Raw genomic sequence first — 25,150 nt, forward strand, 5'->3', positions numbered from 1 at the left:
CATGTAATCATACAGGTTATGTAGAAATGTTTTGCCAATGTTATTAGGTAGCTGATTCCAGTAAAGAATCTCAAAGTCATCTTTCTCTTAAGAGTTATTCAGTAAAATGTTAAAAATGCCAAAAAATTAGGAAGTATAATCTACATTTACTGGCACCTCCATGCACCTGGATCGCTTTGAGGTGGGAAGTCGGATATTTCAACTCGGACATTTCCCAGTTCCGAGCAGTCTGGATGGTATTACACCATAAATTCTCATATAAAAGCTGGTATAGAAATAACGTTTGAGTCTCAAATGACAAGAATATGATCTGAAAGAGAAAATGAAGAGAACCTACCTCGTAGAATCTGATAAAGAAAAACTTTGGCGTGGTCTGGGCTCAGAGGCTGTGGTGATACGATGATCTTATGGAGGTCACTTTGCATCAGTTCAGTCACCACATAGCTGATCGATGAGAAATTAAGGCAAACAACTAGAACACATCCAAGAGCACAAACAGCAAATCTCACTCAGAACAACAGGAAAATAGTGCTAATATTCTAAAGCTGTTCTTCATTTCTTAAAATAAGGGTTAGGCATCAGTATCAGAAGGGCTCCTGTTTCCACTGCGTTGCCACAATACTAATGGCCCTCCACGCATTATGTCATCCCTTATGTCATTATGTGTTGTATGTTTGGGAGCATGATAAAAATATACTAGAAATGATAATTACCATGTTCTCACAACCAGAATGTCACTTGACTGACTGAAAAGCAAAACAGTCTGGGAGAGCGCACCTGCAGTCAGACGACGTAGAAATACAGATGCTGGTCATATAATTAGAATATCATCAAAAAGTTGATTTATTTCAGTAATTCCATTCAAAAAGTGAAACTTGGATATTATATTCATTCATTACATACAGACGGATATATTTCAAATGTTTATTTCATTTAATTGTGATGATTAAAACTGACAACTAATGAAAATCCCAAATTCAGTATCAAAGCCTTGTGTGGAACACTGCAGGTGTAAGTAAGAACATTGCATCTCTACACACTACAGCTACTACATCTTTCAACGCGACCTTCAGAGAACCTTTTTAAATAGGATCAGTCAAGGCAAACAGATGGCAGTGGACTACGATCCAAGGTTTCAAGACTAAGCTCCAACCACCAATAAGCTCACATTCTCAAACCAGACGCACTTTCAGCTGTTGACCTATTAGTCAGGGAACACCCCTGTGCTGAAGTGCATACATAATTAGAATATCATCAAAAAGTTGATTTATTTCAGTAATTCCATTCAAAAAGTGAAACTTGGATATTATGTTCATTCATTACACACAGATGGATATATTTCAAATGTTTATTTCATTTAATTGTGATTATTAAAACTGACAACTAATGAAAATCCCAAATTCAGTATCTCCGAAAATTAGAATATTACTTAAGACCAATACAAAAAAAGGATTTTTAGAAATGTTGGCCAACTGAAAAGTATGAACATGAAAAGTATGAGCATGTACAGCACTCAATACTTAGTTGGGGCTCTTTTTGCCTGAATGACTGCAGCAATGCGGCGTGGCATGGAGTCGATCAGTCTGTGGCAATGCTCAGGTGTTATGAGAGCCCAGGTTGCTCTGATAGTGGCCTTCAGCTCTTCTGCATTGTTGGGTCTGGCGTATCACATCTTCCTCTTCACAATACCCCATAGATTTTCTATAGGGTTAAGGTCAGGCAAGTTTGCTGGCCAATTAAGAACAGGGATACCATGGTCCTTAAACCCAGGTACTGGTAGCTTTGGCACCGTGTGCAGGTGCCAAGTCCTGCTGGAAAATGAAATCTTCATCTCCATAAAGTTGGTCAGTCAAGCAATGTGGATTCTGTGCCTCTCCTCTCTTCCTCCAGACTCTGGGACCTTGATTTCCAAAGGAAATGCAAAATTTGCTTTCATCAGAGAACATAACTTTGGACCACTCAGCAGCAGTCCAGTCCTTTTTGTCTTTAGCCCAGGTGAGACGCTTCTGACACTGTGTCTTGTTCAAGTGTGGCTTGACACACGGAATGCGACAGCTGAAACCCATATCTTGCATACGTCTGTGCATGGTGGTTCTTGAAGCACTGACTCCAGCTGCAGTCCACTCTTTGTGAATCTCCCCCACATTTTTGAATGGGTTTTGTTTCACAATCCTCTCCAGGGTGCGGTTATCCCTATTGCTTGTACACTTTTTTCTACCACATCTTTTCCTTCCCTTCGCCTCTCTATTAATGAGCTTGGACACAGAGCTCTGTGAACAGCCAGCCTCTTTAGCAATGACCTTTTGTGTCTTGCCCTCCTTGTGCAAGGTGTCAATGGTTATCTTTTGGACAGCTGTCAAGTCAGCAGTCTTCCCCACGATTGTGTAGCCTACAGAACTAGACTGAGAGACCATTTAAAGGCCTTTGCAGGTGTTTTGAGTTAATTAGCTGATTAGAGTGTGGCACCAGGTGTCTTCAATATTGAACCTTTTCACAATATTCTAATTTTCTGATACTGATTTTGGGGTTTTCATTAGTTGTCAGTTATAATCATCAATATTAAAAGGAATGAACACTTGAAATATTAGTCTGTGTGGAATGAATGTATACATTATACAAGTTTCACTTTTTGAATGGAATTACTGAAATAAATCAACTTTTTGATGATATTCTAATTATATGACCAGCACCTGTATAACCTACAGTTTTGTTTAATGTGTATGGGGCCACATTAGCTGCTGTTTATTGCCCTTCTTATATTTCCATTTTGGATAGACAGCACACCAATATAATCCACATACACATTTCTGTCTTTGGTCTCCAAAGCTCTATATCAGTGAGACCTAAGATTCCTGTGTTGGGGATTACATTTTTCTCTCACCTTTCATCTGGAACAAATTTCAGTGTCTGTACAAGATACTTCCTCCAGGAGTAACGTCTAAATATAAAATTAAACATGGCAAATGGTAGGATCAGAAGCACATTTTTCAAAAATAAATGATGAGTTTGTTATTTTGTAAATGTTTAATATCTTCAATGTGACTTACTACTTTTTGAACATGAGTGGTTGGCACACTTATCTCCTCATTCAGTATCTCTCCATCCCATCTCCCTGTTTGGCTTAGCAGTTGAACCCAATACCTGCTTCTTTACTTTGGTTTCTGTAGAAGACAGTAGTTCCAACAATCTTCCTGCTGTAGTATTAACTCCAAAGGTATAGGGATGTTGGTTTATGGCTTGGTCCAAGCATGATATCATAAAAACTGCTTTTCAGATTACTATAAGATTTGGTATATACAGTATTATATTCGGTTATATGCATGGTCCCATCGCCACACGAGTTGGCTTTTGAGTCAAGTCTCAAGTCTTTATGATGGTTTATACTTTCCTTTTTTAAATGTATTTTGGGGCCGTTCTGCCTTAATTCATAAGTAGAGAGGTGACAGAGAATGTTGGGGGAGAGTGAGGGGGAAGAATGTGACAAATGTCCAACACCAGAAACACTCCAAAGACGACGTGATTTGTATACGGTATGTGTCTTAACCACTAGGCTGACAGATGTGCTCATTACCATGCTTAACAATAATATTGCCATATCTTTGGAAATGAATAAGGATTTATATGAACCGTAGAAACTATGAAGTCTTTGAAACCCAATATTCCGGGGGGTTCTCAAGATGTGAGAGACGTCGCGTTTGGGAGAGTTGGTGCGCTAATTTATTCACTTAACCCTACAAAAATAGCACTTCAACCTCATAATGGTTCATTAGCTTAACATGAACATTGACAGTAACTTGTTTTTAAACTCAATTTTATTTATTTTGAGACCTGACAGCACACATAAGAAAAACCAAGCTCTTAATGTGTCATGATGCCACAGGCGGGGAGGTGACAGGGGGTGTGTGGTGTGTTTTTGAGTTTATTTTTCCCTTTGAGTGAGTGAGTGGTGCTTGGTGGGTTTTGGTTTGTGCTTTCTCTCCCTCTCACTCGTCTCTACCTTCCGGCGGAGTTGTGAGCTGTGCCTTTGGCGCTTTGGTAATCATCCCAGCTGCGGGCAATCGGCTCAGGCTCATATACTCTATATGCTCTTCTCTTCTTGCTCCTCCTCGGCTTTTCCCCGCCGAATTATTAAGTCATGTTTGTTTGTGAAACTACTTTGTGCTTATAATTATAATTATAATTATACCAGCCTCCCATAAACCTGTTCCCCTTTGAGGGAACGTCATCAGTGACGACACTATGGGAACGGCAGGGCTGAACTATGAATGCTCCGTACTTGTATAGCGCCTTTCTAGTCTTTTCGACCACTCAAAGCGCTTTTACACTATATCTGCATTCACCAGTCACACACATTCATACACCTAAGTGCTCAAACGGAAACTAACATTCACACTCACTCATACGGGGTTCAGTATCTTGCCCAAGGACACTTCGATACGCAACCAGGGGGAGCCAGGGATTGAACCGCCGATTGAACCGCCGACCTTCTGATTAACGGCCAACCCGCTCTACCTCCTGAGCCACAGCCGCCCCAATGAAACTACTCCAATCCTATTGGTGTTACTAGAACGGTAGTGTGTGATGGCGTAACCAGAGGGGGTATATAAGCACGCCGGCACATAGGACACATTAGCTTCTTTCTATTTAGCAGGCACTCTGGCTATGTTTGGAAGCTTCATTTTCCTACCTGACATCGAGACAAAGCGAGGCCCTGCCCCTGAGGGTGCTGAGGTCTCGAGCGTCTCTCTTCCTAGAGGATGGTCGGATGCGCTCCCCTCGTGGCACAGGCCCCCCAGTTGCTGAGGCGTCACGGTGGCTCTGATCCTGGGGATCACAACGCGAGATCGCCGAGGGTACCGGAACGGCTGAGGCCTTTTTCCGGTCCTCGTCCACGGAATCCTCCTCCCCATGTCCCCGATCGGGCGCCCGTTTTTCGGTTTCTCCCACTCGAGGGGCAAGTCCGGACAGGCTGACACGATCTGGCTCTGAGGAGCTAGATGTGCTTAGCATAGAGGAAACGGAACGTCATCAGCCCTCGCCAGGATACGAGGAGTTGTTGGAAGTGGTGACACGGGCCGTGGCCAAGCTGCACATTGATTGGCCACAGGCGGTGCAGCAGCCATCGGCAGGCAGCAAACTAGATGAGCGGTTTCTGCAACATCGAGCGCCACCCCCGCGTCGGCCCCTACCATTTTTTCCGGATCTGCACAACGAGTTGTGTAGATCATGGAATAAACCCTTCTCTGCGCGGCTGTCTACGTCCCCACGGTTGGACTACGGCAACGTGACGGGAATCAGACAGCACGGCTACGGAGCGATGCCACGAGTGGAGGAGGCACTGGCTAGCTACCTCTCTCCCAAACTCGCCTCATCCCTCCGGACGCCGGCGCTCCCCACCAAGCCGTGTCGGATGACGTCCGATTTGGTGGGCAAGGCTGGTGCCAGCCTACATACGATGGCTGTCTTGCAGGCATACCAGGCGGATCTCCTTCGGGACTGTGACGTAGGGGGAGGTCCCTCTGAGGAGGACCTAACGGAGCTCCGTAGATCGACGGACTTAGCTCTCCGTGTGACCAAGGAAACGGCCCGTTCCATCGGCCGATCCATGGCGGCTTTGGTGGCTACGGAGCGCCATCTGTGGCTCAACCTATCAGGCATCCAGGGGAAGGAGAGGGCTTTTCTCCTGGATGCGCCCCTCTTGCCTTCTGGCCTGTTTGGCGAAGCAGTGGATGCTGTCATCAACAGGTTCCAGCACGCCAAAACTCAGGGAGAGGCATTTGAGCGATATCTCCCCCACCGGTCAGACTCCAGGACCTCGACGGCTCAGGAAAGGCGGACGCAGCCTTCATCCAGCACCTACCGCCACAGCCAGAAGCAGAGCGTCGCTTCGCGGGATCCCCCTCAACCAACCTGGGACGCAAGACGGCGCTCTCGCCCACAGCCCCCCGGGAAGACGGATCTGAGGACCGTTATTCAGTCTCGGCGGGCCTGGGGGAAGAGGTCCTGAGACCTCGAGTAGGGGTCTCCCCGAGGGGAAATCCGCTCCGTCTGATAAGGGTTACGAGCGGATACCTTCGTTCCCTATCCGTATGGAGGAAGCCTTGGTTCCTGTCCCAAGGTCCTGTGTTGGGAGCAATCTGTCGCCGAATAATTATTTCAACAGACGCCTCACTCGCGGGATGGGGCGCGGTCATGGACGACCACTTCGCGAGAGGCTCCTGAGAGGAGCATCATTTCTCTTGGCACATAAATTGCCTGGAAATGTTGGCGGTTTTCAGAACGAGACACTGCGTCGGTCCACCACACCTCACCCCGCCTGGAGTGCCTTGCTTCATAGAAAGGGGCTAATGTGTCTTATGTGCCGGCGTGCTTATATACCCCCTCCGGTTACGCCGTCACACACTACCGTTCTAGTAACACCAATAGGATTGGCGTAGCTTCATTCATAGTTCAGCCCTGCCACGCCCAGGGGCATTCCCATAGTGTCGTCACCGACGCAGTGTCTCATTCCCCTTCTCGGGGAACAAGGGTTACATACGTAACCCGAGACGTTTCTGTGTGTCTGATATGAATTCTAATTCGGGGTATATTTGGGAAATGTTTGCAAAGTTATTATTTTTTTGTATTAGTGTTTTATATTTAGGGCATGAGGTTAGAAAGTGCATCTCTGTCTCTACCTGACCTGTGTCACACTGGGAGCAGAGTCTCTCCTCTTGTGGTAGCCAGCTCTGTCTGTGGCAACCCTTTAGTATGGCCAGGCTGTGTTCACTCAGTCTGTATGTTGTCAACATTTTTCTTAGTTTAGGACATTTTCTGCTCAGGTAATTTGCCAGTGTGAATTCTCTTTTTAGGGTCAGATAACATTGGAGTTTACTTTGTGTTTTGTTTGTTTCTTTCCAATATTCAATATATTTTTCTTTCTGCTTGTTGATAATTTGGTTTGGTCTGCTTGAGTTGTTGTTGCTGTCCTGAGGTTGTTGGGGACTTGTTACTGCAGAGAGCCTCAGGACCAGCTGGCTGAGGGGACTCTTCCCTTGTTTCAGCTCCTGGTATGTTAGGGCTTTGTGATGGTTTGTCTGGGGGTTAACTGATTTTAAAATTTAATTGATCTTTTCTGTATTTTTTGTAAGAGGGGGTATTGGCCGAGCTCTGCTCTGCACAGGTTATTTGGTGTTTTTCTCTGCACCTGCAGGATGCTCTTACAGAACTCGGTATGGAAAGATTCTATGATTGTTTCGTCCCATTTGTCAAATTCATTATTAAGTTTTGGTCCGTTATTGGTTCTAGTACAAATTGGAAAATTTTAAGCCAGATTTAAATTGGAATATAGATTTTAATGTTTCTTTTTATTGCATAGAAAGCTCTCCTTGCTTTGTCCCTCAGATCTTTCACAGCCATGTTAAAGTTCCCTGTGTATGTAATGTTGAGCCCAAGGTAAGTGTAGTTTTTTGTATGTTGTAATTTAGTGGTGTCTAAATAGAAATTGTGTGAAACCTGATTTCTGTATTGTTTCTGAAAGATCATTATCTTTGTCTTTGCTGTGTTTACTGTAAGGGCCCAGGTCTGACAGAATCTCTGCAGGAGATTAAGGTGCTGCTGCAAACCTTCTTTAGTAGCTGAAAGCAACACTAAGTCATCTGCATACAGCAGACCTCTGATCTCTGTGTTGTTCAGGGTGAGGCCAGGCGCTGCGGAACTCTCTAATTGGTTCGCTAATTCATTGATATATAGATTGAAGAGAATTGGACTGAGATTGCATCCCTGCCTCACTCCCCGGCTTGTTGACTGTCTCTCTGCTCCAGGATGCTTAATTCCCTCTGAAGCGGCTGTGAGCTGCACTTTATCAGAGGTGCTGAAGTGAACATGTGTGTGGATGTGTGGTGATATTTCTGTCTGATCACAAGTGTTTTCAGTTTCGGTTTGCTACCTCTGATGAAGAGCAGTGAGCTTGTCTTATCCGGTACAGTCCCAGACGGGCTCTGTGTCTGTCAGACGGTCTAAAGGGGGTAACAGCCTACTACCATATCAGCAGAGCAATAACGCAGGGTAATGCACAGCAGTGGGGCAGGTAGATTTTGTTAAAATACAATGACTTCATTCTCATTATATCTCGTAATATTATATCTGAAATTATTATTCTGCAAATGTCAGACAACACAGATATGTTGGAGAGATTTAATGTGCAGAAAGTTTTGAACATGAGCAGAAAACAGGAGCTATTAAGGTGCTGGGGTTTATAACTGAATTAAAATGAATTCATTGATCATTGAGGTGAAATGGTGCAACGTGCACATTTAAAGACTTTAGGTTACTTCAGTCATGCCTGCATGTGTGTTGACTCAGCAGGGATGAAATAAAATAAACAACAGGAGAAACATAATTGACAGCAATACAGAATGCCTGAGAGCCTTACAGCACTATATTACACTATATTTTTATTTTTTGAATTGTCACCTGAGTTTCCTTTTATATATTAATTTCCTCTATGTATTGGTGCAGAAAAATTCACCAGAATGCAAGAAATGAAGTGTTTAAAGCCCAAATCTTTCAGGGGGAGTACTCCCAGACCAGACAAGTATGTCTCCAGAATACAGGAAATAAAGTGTTTAAAGTTTAAAATCTTCTGGGGGAGTACCCCCACACCCCCCTATCAATTATTTCGTCAATACATTTTTTTCCCTAAATACTAAGCATATTAAAATGTAACGTTGTCTTGTCATGGCCCGACTATTGTACTGTGTCAAGTGTCATGGGCTAAGAGTTTTGTATTGGTGTATTGGTGAGGGGTGTCCGACCAATTTTGGTGGGCCGCCTGGGCCGATTTTTAGTCCCTCTCCAGCCTTGAAAGCAGCCATCCTCCTAATTAATACTCCATCAGAGCGTCTAAAATAATTCAGAAGCTAAAAGCTTCCTCTGTCCTGTCATGTCAAGTTTATAACTACAGTTATTTTGTTTGGCTGCTTAAATGCCCCATAATATTGGTTGTGACTTTATTACACACAAAAACATTTAAAATGACTGACAGCAGCATCTCTAATCATGATAGTAAATTGTTTAAGAAAACACTCATACAGCAATAAAACACAAAATAAAGAAACCACTGGAAGAGAGAGATGTGAGCGATGACTGGTTCATCATAGTTTGTAATAATGCAGTGCACTGAGGATCCAGACGTTTCATAGAGAGTCTGTCAGTTAACAGACCCCAGTCTGCAGTGGAGTTCACACACAGACACTCAGAAATCACAGAGCTGCAAAGTAACATTAAGCTTCATGATCAGAGACAGATTTTATTTCACGTGCACTCTTCTGTCCATAATAATAAAAAATAATGTGCCATTCATCTGCATTTATAATAGCAATGAACAAGGTACAAGCGCATCAGGCTTTTAAAGGGAATGAGACATGATACTCTGATTGGTTTATTACATGTTATACCCAAAACACACCCATGACTAATTGACAGACTAAGTACAACCCTTTTTAAACATGCGCCTAGTGCACTGACCATTTTTTCAGCTGTCAGACTAGCAAAACTCGGAGTTGAACACGCCCCAAACCCAAGTGCGCTGCACTTACATCATTTAAAAAAAGGCCCGATATGTTTTACTCCTGTTATCACTAAAATATCCAAGTATCCAAATAGCAATTAAATAAACCAACACACTTCCTTTTTCTTAAGCTCTGATCGGACAGTCACAGTTTCAAGGGTAGGGTTTAGCCACAGTCAACAGTGTGTTTCTTTGAGATATTTCTTTTCTTCTGTATTTGCTGAAAACGTCATGCACATTCTGCTAGCAGGATGAGTACCCCACTTTGAGTACCCCACAGCCATAAGCCAGGCAATTAATGTAATTTACACCATTAAGGACACACTGGTGTGTAATCTCCTGATAACCATTTCCCACAGTGAAAGATAACACAGTCGGACTATTAAAAATATTACACAGTGACCATATAATATTTAAGAAAAGCAGCAAGTTTGTTAATCCAACCAGATTCAATGAATTTTCTCAGTTTTCACTGCAAATGCTTTGAAAAGTAGCAGTCTCAACCTCAAAGGATGCAAAATAATTTAAGACTTCATTTCTCCCCCTCAACAATATGTCAACTCTGATGCCATTTACTCTCATCAGATCTATTTTGTGATTGTTAACCAAGACCATCCATCTCACACTCATCTCAGCAGCCTTATTAGTCTTTAATTCAGAAAATTTGAAATGTTTAATATCCCAAGATGGATTGTAATGTAGCTTTGTCAGATTCAATTTCACTGATCATATTTAACCTTCAGCCTGCAACTCACTCACATGTTTGAAGACTGCATTACCATTATCAATTGTTCAACCCATTTTCAGAGCCGTCTCAAAATGAAGGCTCTAATAATTTCTTTCTGCTCCTGTGGACAGGATGGAAATTTCTTATTTGTCATGATTCATGATGAGTAGTTTTGAGAGGCAGCCCTGTTTTCCTCTAGCATCAGACAAGTTTCTACATTTGCATTCAAATTGATTGTTTAATAGCAGCAAAATAGTTGTGTTAGAGGCTGTGTTTGGTAAATGTCAACAGTAATGGCAACACTAGAAAATACAGATCCCTTGATTTTGTAAATGTTTCTGCCACTTAGGCTAAAAAGACATGTAGTGTACACATAGCCTTCTGCATTTATGATAGGGAAATGCTATACCTTGTGAACCTTCAAATATGGTTACAGCAAAATGACATTAGAGGTTGCCTCATCTTATGGTTTCTAAACTGTGGAGTTACTTGCTAGCTAACTTACTTGCTAGGTAATTTTAACAATGGAATGGAAACAAAGAAATGAGCTATAAAATTGTGTGGGATGAGTGTTATTCTAAATATAGGTGCAGCAACTGTGAAGAATGTAAGACCTGAGACGGTGTGTGTGGGTTTAATTAGAACTGTGAGCAGGTATGAGGGAGTGTTTTAATGGATACCGGAATTTATGGTTGATCCTCTTGGAGGTCCCCACTTTATAACCCCAATGGTATACCTTTTGTCAGAATCCCCCATCCCCCTGTTCTCTTTATATCCAAGCTATGTTTCTGTTGTGGGAGAGTTATGTCTGATACAGCATCTGTAATTTCAGCTACAGCTGCATGTAGAACTCATTTTTGTTTTGGTACTATTGTTAGCATCATATCCTAATTTATCAGTCAGATTTTGCATCTGAGAATGTGACATAACTGTTATCTCAGCGGTTACTGAACACTAAGAAACAAAGAAAAATGGTGTTAGTCGTTCAGTTCTTCTAAGGCCCCTGCGTCTCCATCTTACCTTGTCTTATTTCAAAGCAATATTCATTGATTTTTTGGCACCTGGATCAAGCTCTTGTTTTGGTCTCCACTAAACTCCTGTGGGGAATGTCAGCCTGCTCGATTCTCCACTATGTTCAAGAGCTAGTCGCAAACTTTATCTGCCATTTTGCACTGTGCAGGTAGCGTATAGTGGATTTATGTATTATTTATTTAAAAATGCCTTATCTGTAAAACTTGTTTAATTATAATTGAATTTGAATTACTTCTCATTATTATTTACCCTCTTTTACCTGTGTAAACCACATAAATTAAATAATATGAAGTATTAGTCGAGGTTTTGGGTGTGTTAAAGGCTAAGCGTTACATGTGACATTGAGTAAGGGTGGAAATAATGACTAAATAGCTTGCATGGACTGCATTTTGAGTCAAGTCTTTCAAAAAGTGGATATGGATTTGGATGAGTAGTAAATGTTTTAATTCCTGTACACAACACATACAGTATAGTGGAAGTATTAAAATCTGTCACGTACTGTATTGAGGTATTGTACAAAACTAAAGCTAACAGGGTTGTCTGGGTCTTTGGGGCTTGCTATAAGTAGAGTCATAGGTTAAGCCTGCACAGGGCTTAAAGAAACCTATTTCTCTTATCTTCTCTGGTCATGAACCATGGGCAATAACATTATCAAGGGTCTGTTGTTACAGGGTTGGGGTAGAGAGGAGCAGAATTACAGGCAGTGAGGAGATTTTAAACACTACACGTCTTGGGGATGTGTCCAATCGTGCCTCTAATCTGGCCATTGTGCTGAGCCTTATCAGCCGTCAGCGCTTTGAAAAGAACAAAGAATAGTATCGGTCGATCCATAAATCATAACTTCAAACACCGCAGTAGGTCACTGTTTTATGTGCCCTTGTGGATACAGCTTTAGCCTGCAGATGCTACTGTCTTGTGTTGCTCTCACATTAATGTATTAATGCATTAATACATGTGAAAATGTGCCTGGACAACAATATCAAGTGTTTGGGGTATGTTCTTAATCAGATGTTATCAGGTAATGCTATTCACTGTGGATTAGCTATATGCTCTTTTGTGCAGGGCTGTTCGTGATTGTTCAGTCAATATCCATTCCAGTCACTCATCGACTAAGACTCATGTGTGTCTTTTGTGTGTTGTGTTTACATGTTTTCATTCTGCAGTCTTTAATATAAACCTACATGTGTGATATAAAAACAAGATGAACACAGACTGGAAAGAGGTAAACAGATGGCCTGGCTTAGTCTGATGGTTAAAAAAATCTGCCTACCAGCACTTGTAAAGCATGCTAATTAACACATTAAGTATTGTGTCTTTAATTTGTACAAAACTCTAAGTAAAACAAGTTGTGGTTTTATGGGGAGTTGTGTTAAGTAATTTCTTAGCACATAATCCCTCTATAAAACCAGGTTGTGTGAGTTATGCAAAGTGGGGCAAGTTGAGAATGAATCACATTTTCATCTCTATTGTCCTCGTAATGATGATTTGGAAAAAACTTCAGGATGGTTTATTTGTTTGGTTGGTTATTTTATGTTTTTGTTGTGTAGTATTATTTGTAATTTATGTTGCTACTCTGGTTTATGGTCTCTTTTTCTAACTAATGGTATCTTATGGTAAGCCAATTTGGGCTGGGCATGTTATTTATGCATTTATGCGTTACAAAATAATAATCAAAAATATCTAACTGAGCAAGAGAGCAAGTAATCATATTTCCAAAAATGTCAAACTATTAGTTTAGGGCTTGTGTCCACCAAAGTGCTTTTTTGGCAGCGCTAGGGTGCACTTTTGAGGCGCAGCATTTTTGGTTGCTGTGATGTAGTGCTTCCCATTAATTAACGAGACCATGGCGGCCCGTCATAGTCTAATTTGCTCGCCATAGTTTCAAAATGAACCGAAAAATATTTTTCCATCTCATAATATATTACAGACCTCTAACGTTGTGTTTTGTGGGTGCTGCTCTGCGCTACTATAAGCTCGCACACTCAGATACTTTGGCCTCCGACTCGAGACAACCACTTTTTATTTGAGGTAACTACGGTAACGTTAACGGCCTGTCTCTGTCACTCGTTTGTGAGAAGACAATTAAGCTAGCCGCACCTACATTTGGAGTGCACACCTATTAAAGCCTACATGGTAAATCCACTGAAATGGACCAGTGCGTGCTGACAGGCAGGTTAGCGACTTTCTCTCTTTACAAAGACAAGTGTTGCAGTATTATTAGTATTAAGCTGATGATACACGGGGCAACTTTTTGAGCAATGTTGCTAGGCAATCTTGCTAGTGGCAAGCCCGACTATGTTTCGAATGGATAGCGGCGGTGCAGGGCGGGTGGTGGAGTGGTGGGGGAAGGGGATTACGGTAATAATCTTTACTCATTACCATTGACGGCTACGTTGCCCTGCACGATTGCTCTAAAAGTTGCCCCGTGTATCATCAGCTTTAGAGTCCTACCTGAAGAGAGGCTGTGAAGTCTTCATGTTACGCGATACAAGAACCACATACAACATTATTTATTAAGTTCAGACTCTGGTTGGACTTAATGAATTTAGCGCGAGGATACACACAACGCCCGGTTTTCAAAATAAGGTGTCTATACAGCATGGAAATAAGATTAATTGGATTATATTTACAGAAAGTATAAAACATATTACATGTGTCCAATAAAAGTAAAAAAAAACAAAACAACAATAACGTGAGGGAAATTACTTATTCTTAGTCTTCTATTCTTTGATTCAGGGTTTTTGGGAAAACATTAAATACATTTGTTGACTTTTGTTGTTGTTTTGTCACCATTTATAGCTATAGAATGGGTTTATGATCAAATAGTTTATTAGAGCACAACATTATTAAATATCCGTGGAGGTGATGTGTTGCAAGTAGGCTACCTAATTTTACTGAATGTTGAAATGTCACCACAAAGTGGGGAAGGCCTACTTGCTCGGCCCTTGCTTTGCATGAAGAGAAGGCTGAAACAAGTAGAGTGAGGGTACGTACATGGGTTCATGGGATTTTGCGAGCGAGGAAACACCTCATCATTTCTTCCAAGAGCTGAGATGGCCATGTGGTGTTTGTCCCGCTTCTCCTGCACTGTAATTGTACGTCTGGGTAAAAAGTGACAGTGACAAGTGTTGCATTTCACCCAAAGCTGAACATTTCTCAACCCTCGGCGAATGGAAAAAAAATGTTAAGCGCCCAGTGCTCAGCGCAGAATAGATGCTTAGCGCCTCTTCACGCTGCTGCTGTTTTTACCATCTTGTAAATACTCTGCGCGCCCATTGCAATGAATTGAAAAAAGATGCTGGCCTTAGAAAAAGTCAGTCAAAACTTACATTCAGTCAAAACTTACCTTTGCATTCAGCAAAGTAGGCTAGAAAGTCAGGACTTGGTCCAGCTTGGGTCAGGCCTGTGTATTCAGCATGGTACAGAAAAAGCTGTCGTTCATTCATCTTCTCAATTAAATGTATTTTTGTATTGTATTTAAATTAAATCCAAGGGTATGTTTTTATTGTGATGGAATGGGAAAGGATCTGTTCAACTGACTTTGCATCTTTCTTCAGGTTAAAGCCAGAGAAAAACAAATAGAGAAATACATACCTCACATATTCACGATCTATACATAGAGATGTCAAATGGCATAATTGCTCTCAGCACGCTTCATTCCTGTTTCCTTCAGTCGACACAGCAGTCATGGGTTAGACTTTTTCATGGCTGTCAATTCATTTCCAGTTTGCGGTTTCCCTTCCTCTGGAGCCTTTTTTATTCCTGTCTGCAGATTCCTATACAGCGTTTATTTATAAAACAAACAAGCGTGTTGATGGAACATTCAAATATGAATCATCCTGGCCTGATTTCTTTGCTTCAGAAATTAAATTAACAGTCATTAACTTCTATGGTCAAAATAAAGTCACACACAGTAGGGCTGCTTAATAGCTGATATTGTCTTTCAACATTAAAAACAAGCGTTTTGCGCTAAAGCTAAACCTTATGTGAATGTTAATGGTTGCATGTGGCGTAAATTATTCACAGAGAATTTTAGGGAAATTTAGTTATAAGCTACTTCAGCTTATAACTTGTTACCTCCACAAATCCACAATTCAAAAATATGTATTTTAACATGCTTTTTTCAATGAGGAATATGTGGTCTGGGGCCTAGGACTGACCAAGAAGACAGAGACCTCATCTCTAAATTTGAGAAACAGCTTGGGGGAGATAAATAAACAGTTGTAATAATTGTTGGTCAAAATAAATTCCAATTATTTCCAGGGTAATCTTGAGGTTCATTAACACATGCAAAACTGAAAGGTTTTCCCCTTAGCCCTGTGTGGGTAAGTGTGTATTTGTGTGTGAGTATTAGCTGCCTAACTTCTTGACTGACATGTGACTGCCCAGTGAGAAATCATACTTCTGTGTTACTGGGAACAGACAAGGTGATAAAAATCGCTATTCCTGTCAGGTATGCACCGGTGAATTGTTCATCAGTTCACCACCTATTTCCCTATGAGGTTTCTTTTTTTTTCCCATTTTCCTTCTTAACTCAAAGCTGGGTTTGAAAAGAGAAGCTTTGGTGTAAGCAGAGAGGCCACAGGGGAGCAAATCCCAGTGGACACTCAGAAAAAGAACAGCTTCAAAAGGGCCTGCAATACCACGGTGAATTGTATAAGGGAGAAAAATGCAATGATTAAAAGTGAAATGTTTGTTTGAAGATAATGTTATTTTGGAAAACCTCTCTTAAGAGGATTCCTAACTTGAAAAAGAGACAAGAGGAAGAAATAGAGCGAATGTGGGAGAGAGACTTGGAACTAATTCCCACAGTTATGTATACGTGTTGAAAATTGGCAACATAGCATACAAGCACTGTGTTGCTATTCATCCAAATGTTTGTAATCTCTAGCTCTGAGTTCAATGCTCAGTGCACGGAGAGTGGATGCATGATTGAACCATCGCTGCTTACTAATATTATGTCTGAAGGGAAACATAGGTTAAAGAGAGCAGATACCAGAAACCACAGGATCTGACTCTAAATGGATACAAGACATCTATTTAGGCTGCACAACCATTAGCAGGTGTACATTAGTATTCAGCAGTGGAGCTGCGATGAGCCTGACTGCATGGGTCAAGTCAGCACCACATCTGGGCTGGGTCAGCTCTGTTTTAACCCAATGATCTTTATTTTAAAAAGATGATCATGGCCACAGGCTTCCATCAGACTTGTCCCGAGTCTGAATAGTGGGAGCATTGTTTTGGATCTTAAAAATGTATTTGACACAATGAACCATGATATTCTCTCCAAAATTAAAGAATCTGATGAAACTCAACAATGGTTCAAATACTACCTTTCTGTTATAAAAATGAGAAATAATCTTTTTTTAGTAAACCAAGGATAGAAGCCTGTCAAATTCCTGTTTTACTTGGAATTCCATAGGTTTCTGTACCTGGTCCTCTTTTCTTTTCATAGAAATTACTTAACAGAATCATGTCATAGAGCAGGCTTCCAGATATATGTGGATGATAGCGTTATTTATGTATCCTGTAGTACTACAGTCAATTTCTACCCAGCTGTCTCAGCATTAACCAGGCCAAAACAGCTTTGTTTAACAACTCAACATTATGCTTTCCTTTCAGGGTGCGGCCCTTATCAGATGTTTGCTCAAAACATATTTATACTTATTTATATGCTCAAAACAGTTTTAGCATCCTGTGATCTTTTATCTTATCTTTTATCATATTGTGTATTGTGGTCACAAGCAGCTTCTACATTAATTAAGTCTCTTAAGAATATGGCAGTGGTGGGATCTTATTGGCCTCCCATCCAAAATGTTATCTTAACATATTAAATATATATTAGGTATTGATCATTTTGTTAAATTTGCTAATATTATGCTTATCCATTAATGTCTAAATAACCAGGCGCTTAAGGTGCTCAGTGAGCTAATGGTACCTCTCAGGGTTTTTGGCAGTTTTGCCACCTAATAGTTCCCCATAGACACCGTGTTTGGGTAACTATAAGGTGGCCTTTTATAAGTCCACTGAAGAAGAGTTGAAGGAGCATTACTAATGCGGTGACAGACAGTAAAAGCATGACAACTCAGTCACTTGACATGACACAAGAAGTTGGAAATGTTGTGCCAATTTCTCTTCTCTTCCCAGAGTGGTCCACTCGCCATCCCTTTGAATTCCTTCAACTGCATGACTTTGCATAAGCGACACCTAATTGAATATTAATGGCTTCTGATGATATTTGATTATCTGTTTTTCATTTACAAAGATTATACAAATGAGTCTCATTTGCATGTCAGCATCCAGAAAATGAAATGGAGTGTGTCTGCCAGATTATTATTTCTCCTAACGCCACCGAGCACAACTTCTTTAATCTCATGAATTCAGGATTACTTTCACATTTTGCTGGGATGCTTCAATTGGGTTTGTGCAAAGAGGTCATTTATGCCGGCAGAGCTTTTGTTTGCTCCAGTAGGTAAAGACAATATACATAAGAAAGTTTCAATGAGCTTTGTTATTTTTCCCTTAAAGCTTGACTGAGCTGTTGTATTTGTCGGATGGCATCCATTCTCAGGCAGGGCAGGTATGCAGGCAGATGTTAACAGTGGAAGGATGATGAAGAGTTTAGTCCCATTCAGTCGGTTTGAAGTAAATGGAAGAAATGAAAAGCCCATAATAGGAGTGGAGTGGAGAATTACTGTCCTGTCTGGCTCCCAGGCAACAGCTTTATCTTCACAGCAATTTACAGTAATCCGGGGTGGCTGTGAGGGCCTGCCGTAGGCCGCTTTTAGCTGCTGCAAAATGACATGTGAGTGTACCGACTTACAAAAAGAAAAAAGAAATCTGGAACAAGGCCTAATCATCACTTTAAGACACATATACATTTAGATGGCAACTATAACTCAACTGAAGGGCACTGTGCACTCGTCTACCGCGGCCACTGTGCATATGTCATAGATAATAGTCTGCCTGCAACATAGAGTGGAAAGACCAAACAGGAAGGACGTTTTATTTAGAAAGAAATGATTTAAGTTTTACCCTTCAAAAGTCTGGCAGGGATCCTCAGGAATTCTTTTACAGCAGAGCTAACTAAAACGGCCCCAAGACTTTTAAACACGACTAATAAATCATATTATGTTATCCTGAATACAGTATTGATATTTGTTCCCTCATAGGCCCAAGGTCTACCTGCTTGTCAGTGTTACTGTCCACACCTCATATCGGCAGATCAATCCTAAGTGAGACTCTGCTGAAGTAGCTCTTGATTTTGATTGAATTTTGAGCATAAAGTCTTCCTTTCGATTCTTATCCCAATCAATTTTGCTGGGTGTGCCATTGATCTGATAAACATGAGCGGCAGTGGCAGTGCAGAGTTTTGCCAAGTTGATACCGAATCAGAAGTGAGTGAAGAATATCCATAAGTATCGAGTGACTGCTCAAGCAAGTAAGTAAATAATCTGCGGATGCTCTATGACTGAAGTTATGCAGCCACCAGTCAAGGGACTCCCCTGTGTCCCTTGACTGGTGCCTGTGTCCTTCTATTTGCATGATCGTTTCTATTGTATGGTTAGACATGTGCAAGCTTTAAAAATTTAAACAAGGTCAATTATGCAGGATTTCTATAGAATTTCTCAACAAAGCAAAGAGGATGCAGAAAGAGTGCAAATTTGGTATTCACACACAGGAGAGAGGCTCAACAGGCTCAGCACAGCTAATGCTGTCAGTGAACTCACATTCTTATTGAAGTCGCTTTCTCTTCCTCACTGTCTCCCTCCCTCTTCCTCTCTTTCTCCCACTCAGCAAGCATTCTCAGGATCTATCTCTTATTAGAATTCACCCCAGAAATCATGTTGGGCCAACGTGCTGCAGCAGCTCCAGACTCTATTAAATGCCTCATTCAATTTTATAATATAGTTTTTATTTGACATTAAGGGCTTTACAAAAAGGGCTGTGGAATTATTAGTAAAGGAAAGAGTGAGAGAGAAAGAGGACCACCCACAAGAATGCTATTATACATTCTGATTTATTTTCTCTTCTGCAAGTTTCCACTGCATCTTTTCGAAACCTCACCCCACATAAATTAGTTTCAAGTTGTTTAATGTGTATTTTTTATAATCCTCGCTAAAATCTGTACAGCTCTCATGCAGCTAGGAAGAGAGCATTAAATGTGCAATCCAAGATCCCAGTGCAAACAAAAGGGCTGCCCTACAACTAAAATTCTCTCTTTCAATTGACAGGTCTTTCATTACAAGGACAAACAATTGCTTGAAAGAATGATACTGTACATTTTTGCCCGATATAGTTCCGGTACATGTTCACACGCATTTTACAAATGAAAGAGGAGTAAACATGGAGTCATATGCATTGATAGGCAACTTGTTCAGAAGGCAGTTTTGGTGATGTTATCCTGCGTCATCATCATGTAATCATGCGTTACATGGAGCCACGTGGGGAAATCTAATTCTGGTGAGTGGCTGCCACTCATCCAGCACTACGCTGCTCCTTATGTGTTTGTTTATTTTCTTTGGTGCCACAAAGAGCTTACCAAGAATTAACTTAGCTTATTATTAATCAAGACTGACAAAAAGAGGTATTTTGTCCCTTAATATTACAGGACAGGATAGTTAATTGTGTGGTGTCAGTGTTTTACTCCTTTCAAACACCTTTTATAGGACTATACACGGAATATAACACAAACCTAATACACCTCTGTTTTAACTACTTTTCACTGTCTGATTGAAAGTGAAAAATTCCTGTATTCATTAGGTCATTTGTTACCATGGTTACAAAATGATGTAAAAGAGGCTTTACAGTGCTCACTCACACCGGGAGATCACTTTCTGAACACATGATCAGCAGATGGATTTAATATTGGTTTAGCTTTAGAATTTATGCTAAATCACGTCTACTTCCAAACCATAAACGAACTGCTCGATCACAGGCCAAGACCCAACTTCTGAAGCAGATTCAGACAAGTAAGCAGTAAAATCCTCCAAATAAAATAGACAACATCAAAATTTTTAGGTTTATATCAGTAATACATGTAAATGCAGCAGTGAAACAGGTATATATCATATATAGGTAAACAATTTTAATGGTTACAAAATGACTGAACGAGCCTTTCAAGTGCATTGCAACTCAAGTGCAGTGTACCAAGTATATTCCAGTATAGCCTACTTACATTTAACTTTAACTTTCTTTTAATTAAAGAATGTTTTATATAATTTGATATTTTGGCAGTCATGCTAAACCTTTAATTGTGCTCACTAGCAGTATCTATTTATTTCAACCCGTTCTCATTCCCATTTATTTAATTATGAAAAATTACTTTTTACTTTTTTTAATTTTCTTAAAACATAGAGTCCTCCCCAATTTATATTTTGCCATGTCATCCAATAAAGCACTCCAACTTTGTGTGTATCAAATCTTGTTCCATGGCCATATAAACAGGATGAAGACGGCGTTATCAAACTGGACTTCACATTTCATATCACTCATTTAATACTCGCACTTGTCACGTTCATATATTTCATTAGACTGGACGTAAGATTGTGCATTGTATTCAACCTTTATTGTTACATAATTTAATTATGTGTACACATGTCACATTTAATTTCTGCTCTTGTCACCTTCATGTAGTTCATAGACTTCATTTATTTGTCTGTAGCACCATCCATATTTCCTTTGTACAGTCAATATAGTATTTCAAGTTTAATAATCCATTTCAAAACTATTTCTATTCCATTCTGTAAATAGATTTAAAAAATTTCATTTCATTTTAATATTACTTTGTTTGTTTCATTATTATTATTATTACCATACTTTTAAAGGGTGGCTGTGGCTTAGAGGTAGAGCGGGTTGCCCGCTAATCCTCCAGTGTGCAGGTCCTTGGGCAAGATACTGAACCCTAATTTGCTCCTGAAGGCTGTGCCGTCTGTGGGTATGATTAGTTTCTTTCTGATGAGCAGTTGGCAGCTTGCATGGTAGCCTCTGCCATCAGTGTGTGAGTGGTGTAAATGTGACATGTAGTGTAAAGCGCTTTGAGTGGTCAGAAGGCAAGAAAGGCACTATATAAGAACAGTCCATGTACCATTTGTCCATTTTTATTCCTCTGTGTTGACTTTTTTGAGGGCAAACAGCAAGACACATTCTTTGTATGCTTGCATTGGCTAATAAAACAGATTCTGATTGACTCAAACCCTGGGCCGCTGCAATAAGGAAGGAAGTTAATAGGTCTTGCGCCTACAAACTGAGCTAACTGCGTCTCTTAAATAAGTTTTCACCCATTTAACAATTAGATATTTTAAACATTTCCTAAAAACTACAATGTAGCCATGCCGCTTGATTAAAATCAGCACCGCAGTTGCTCTCTGTGGTGAAAGTGAAGAGATGGGTGATCTCCACAAGGCCAAAAGGTGATCTTGGTCCAGCTCCTTGTGGTAAGAATTTCATCAGGTTCAGGTTCAGGGGAGGCTTGCCATCTCCATCAAGGAGAATCCAAATCTATGGGTGTTTCCACAGGATCTCAAAAACCTAGCCAAGACATAGCCAAAAGCGATTAACTCCTGGCTTACTGGTCCGTCAGTCAACTCATTGTCAGCTCAGTGCATACTTAGCGCTCATAACAGAATTATTTACCACAATTCACATTTTACTCGTCTAATTACTTCTCATGGTACATAGCACTCGTCCGCTCGTACCTGATGCCTGGAGGGGTGCGACTTATCTGCCCCAACCAATCAGAAGCCTGCCTTTCCTGATATAACCAATTAGAAACTGAACAGAGTGACTTTAACTGTCCCTCCAACCAGAAAATAATTTTGGAAAATGAGCAAATGATGGAAATAAAATAATATTACAGGGCTCAATTCTGTACTGGGTTACATTAATAATTGGGACATTTTTTGAAATTGGTCCAGTATTGTCCTAGCGCACTGCAGTCGGCAGCAGAGAAACAGCGCTGCAATTAAATTTTTTCAGGCAATTGCGACCTCTCAAAGTATGTAAATAAGTTTTTATTTTTGCCACTGACAGGCACAAATTGTTCCTACAAGTATCTGACAACATTGTGTACAGTCACTATAATCAAAGTCACCAGAGTTCATTGATTTAGCAATTTTAGCGAATGGTCAATTGCTAAATACTGTGTGTGAATAGTCCAGTCGTTTTCCACTAAATTAAAATACACTTTGGCCATGTCAAGTTCTTCCCTCATCATACAAAGGAACTTGTATACAGAGTTGGCAACACAACAAAGTTTGACTGTGTGTGTGTTTGTTATGTGCCTCTGTGTGCTGGATGTTGGGGGAATAGCTGTTTATGAGAGGATCTTGACGATTTATTCCAGACAGCTGCATCGTTGACAGGCCATCATTAGCAGAGTGATTCCTCAGGTTGTTTCATTCCCCGGTGGCCAAGACAAACTGCACAAGATCTTAATTGCTGGTATGAATAAAAGTTCATTTTCCAAGGGGTGGTATCATTATAAATGCAGTATAAAAGATTACTAGGAAGATGAATATGTCAAGTACTGTACTCTCACACTCCTGCAATAAAGAGGCTAATAAACCTGAGATGGGCCAGAGGGTTATTCAGGGACAATAGAGAAGATAAATGCTGTTTATCTCCAATTACAGTACATTCTTATGACTGTTGAATGTAAGGGTGTAAGAAAGAGAGAGGCAGATCTAGAGAGCGACAATGAGACAAAGAACATTTCAAGCCTCAGAGAGAGCCTCTTTTGAAATCCTGTCTTGGGATAAAAACTGTTTTCCACCTAATATTCTTTGCAATTGTCCAAAAAATGTTTTGTGACAGATAAATGAGAGGTTGTCTGTGTTATGAATGCTTGTAAAGTCAGAAAGTAGCACTAAAAGCCATTTCAAACAGAGCTGCAGTCTGGAGAATGCTGTGTGGTAAAACGCTACCCATTATTATTGTGGTCAAGAGACTGTGGAAGAGGAGGTATTAGAACTGGTCTCTGGGGATGGGCACTGGGGGTTTAGGGGCCTTAGTGTAAAATAGCGTGGGAATAATGATGAGCCATATACCCCTGATATCCACTTCACTAAATAGCTCTTTTGTTCAGCAAGGCATTACTGCACAGTTCCTGGTTCTCATGACAAAGGCTCTACAGTGTTCTGGGGTACATTCAAGTGGCACTGTGGGCTGAGAAGATGACATGTTATAATGTACAATAAAAATAAACTTCTGCGATTATTTCCTGTAAACACAAACATGCTTAGTTTTGTTCTTTAAGGTTGTTCACATGTTAAAAAATATCAAAGTTGTCAATACATTAAATTTCAAGCATTTGCTTGAGGGTGTTGGTGATTACATGCCACATTGCAGAGGTTTGCAAGCTGCTGTCAAGACACTGGACACTAACCTGGCTTTAGTATGCCTTTTGAGCTGATGAAACCCAATTTAAAATAAATGCTCTTAATTCTTTAAAAAGGGAGATTTTGAACATTCTGTTTTTTCGCTCAGTGGCAGAAGAGTGGTCTAAAGTGGGCCTAATGTCACTATATGCACAACGGGGCAATTTCTGATTGGCATCAGATTGGGTTAAGCAAAGTAGTATGTATAATGTTTGGCAGTGTTCTGGAGGTAAGAGAAATCATCAGACTATTTCCAGAAGAACTACATGGAGAGTTTGGCTAAGATATGATGTATGAGTCATTTGATCATGAAGGAATGCACAATGTTTTGACTTGAAGGAGCCCATGGTAGGTCTTACAGTAAGCACATACTCATTAGTTGCTGCTGCTTAACTTCTTTCAGCATTTCCTCTCAGGCTATACGATAATCCTTCCTCCTTCACTACGATTGGCAGACCATTTCTCTAGCCATCGTACTTACACTAACATAACCATCTACTGTCTAACCTAAAGCATCTGACTGATGGGTTAGATAAACAGATGGGAAGATCTGCCAGAGAGAATTGGAAGTCCCAGATGTTGTTGTGTTTAGTATTTTGTGGCCGAACTAATAATTAGCAGATGTACCAAGATGTTTTGGTTGTGGTCAGTAAACCAGTTCATTTCATTGCCTTAGGAAGCTTTACATTCATTTTGCACCTTTTGGGAGTGGTAAGGAGAGTAGGGACCGGCATTTCTTAAAAGGAAACAGAGGTTCAATGCATGGAAAAACTTCCATGTCTGCTGCCAAGGGCAGAGCATGTTCATTCACAGGTTTAATTATTGCGTCTTTTTCTGAAATTTGTGGAATTGCTGTTGGATAAACCCACATGTTTTCCATGAGTAGTTATGTGAAAATGATTCACACAATAAACACATTGCATTCTAACGTATTTGTGTAGTGTACCTACGTTTATTCCTTTGTATAGATAAGAGATTATTGATGTTGATGATGCCTGCATGCATTCCACTATCAAATTAACTAAAGCTATTACAATGCGCACAAAACAAAAAAAACAAACCTCAACTAAAGAAGGGTAGTTTCAGCTCAACTTGAATTAGGTGGAGGACAAAGCACAGCGGAACTTGTTCTCTGTTGCAGTTCATTTTCATCAAAAGTACATGTAAATAATAACTACTAAACTGCTAAACTGCTAAACTTTGTTTTATAATATTAGAATAAAAGTAGAGCTATCACTACAGCAAGAAAACAGGGGCACTAATATACATAAGAACCTAATGCATTTCAATGAATCCAGATTGAACTTAATTTACATTTTTAAACTGCTTAATAGTTGAGATACTGATTATAAAAGACTTCTAAAAGACTCATTTAAAAAGCTAACACAAATAATAAAAACTGATGCAATCCATTAGGGGAGCAGCAACACGATGATGTTCTGCTACAGTAAAAAAAATAAATAA

General features: G+C 40.4%; 1 protein-coding gene across 1 annotated transcript in view; it reads right to left on the minus strand.

Moving 5' to 3' along the window:
- Positions 1-25,150, minus strand: part of nlk2 (nemo-like kinase, type 2) — a 121,904-nt gene that overhangs the window by 48,115 nt on the left and 48,639 nt on the right. The window contains exon 4 of the mRNA XM_046074968.1: positions 338-444. Coding sequence (XP_045930924.1) covers positions 338-444 — 107 coding nt within the window. The remainder of the gene's footprint in view (positions 1-337; positions 445-25,150) is intronic.

This window comes from Micropterus dolomieu, linkage group LG17 (assembly GCF_021292245.1).
Source record: "Micropterus dolomieu isolate WLL.071019.BEF.003 ecotype Adirondacks linkage group LG17, ASM2129224v1, whole genome shotgun sequence".
Lineage (NCBI taxonomy): Eukaryota > Metazoa > Chordata > Actinopteri > Centrarchiformes > Centrarchidae > Micropterus > Micropterus dolomieu.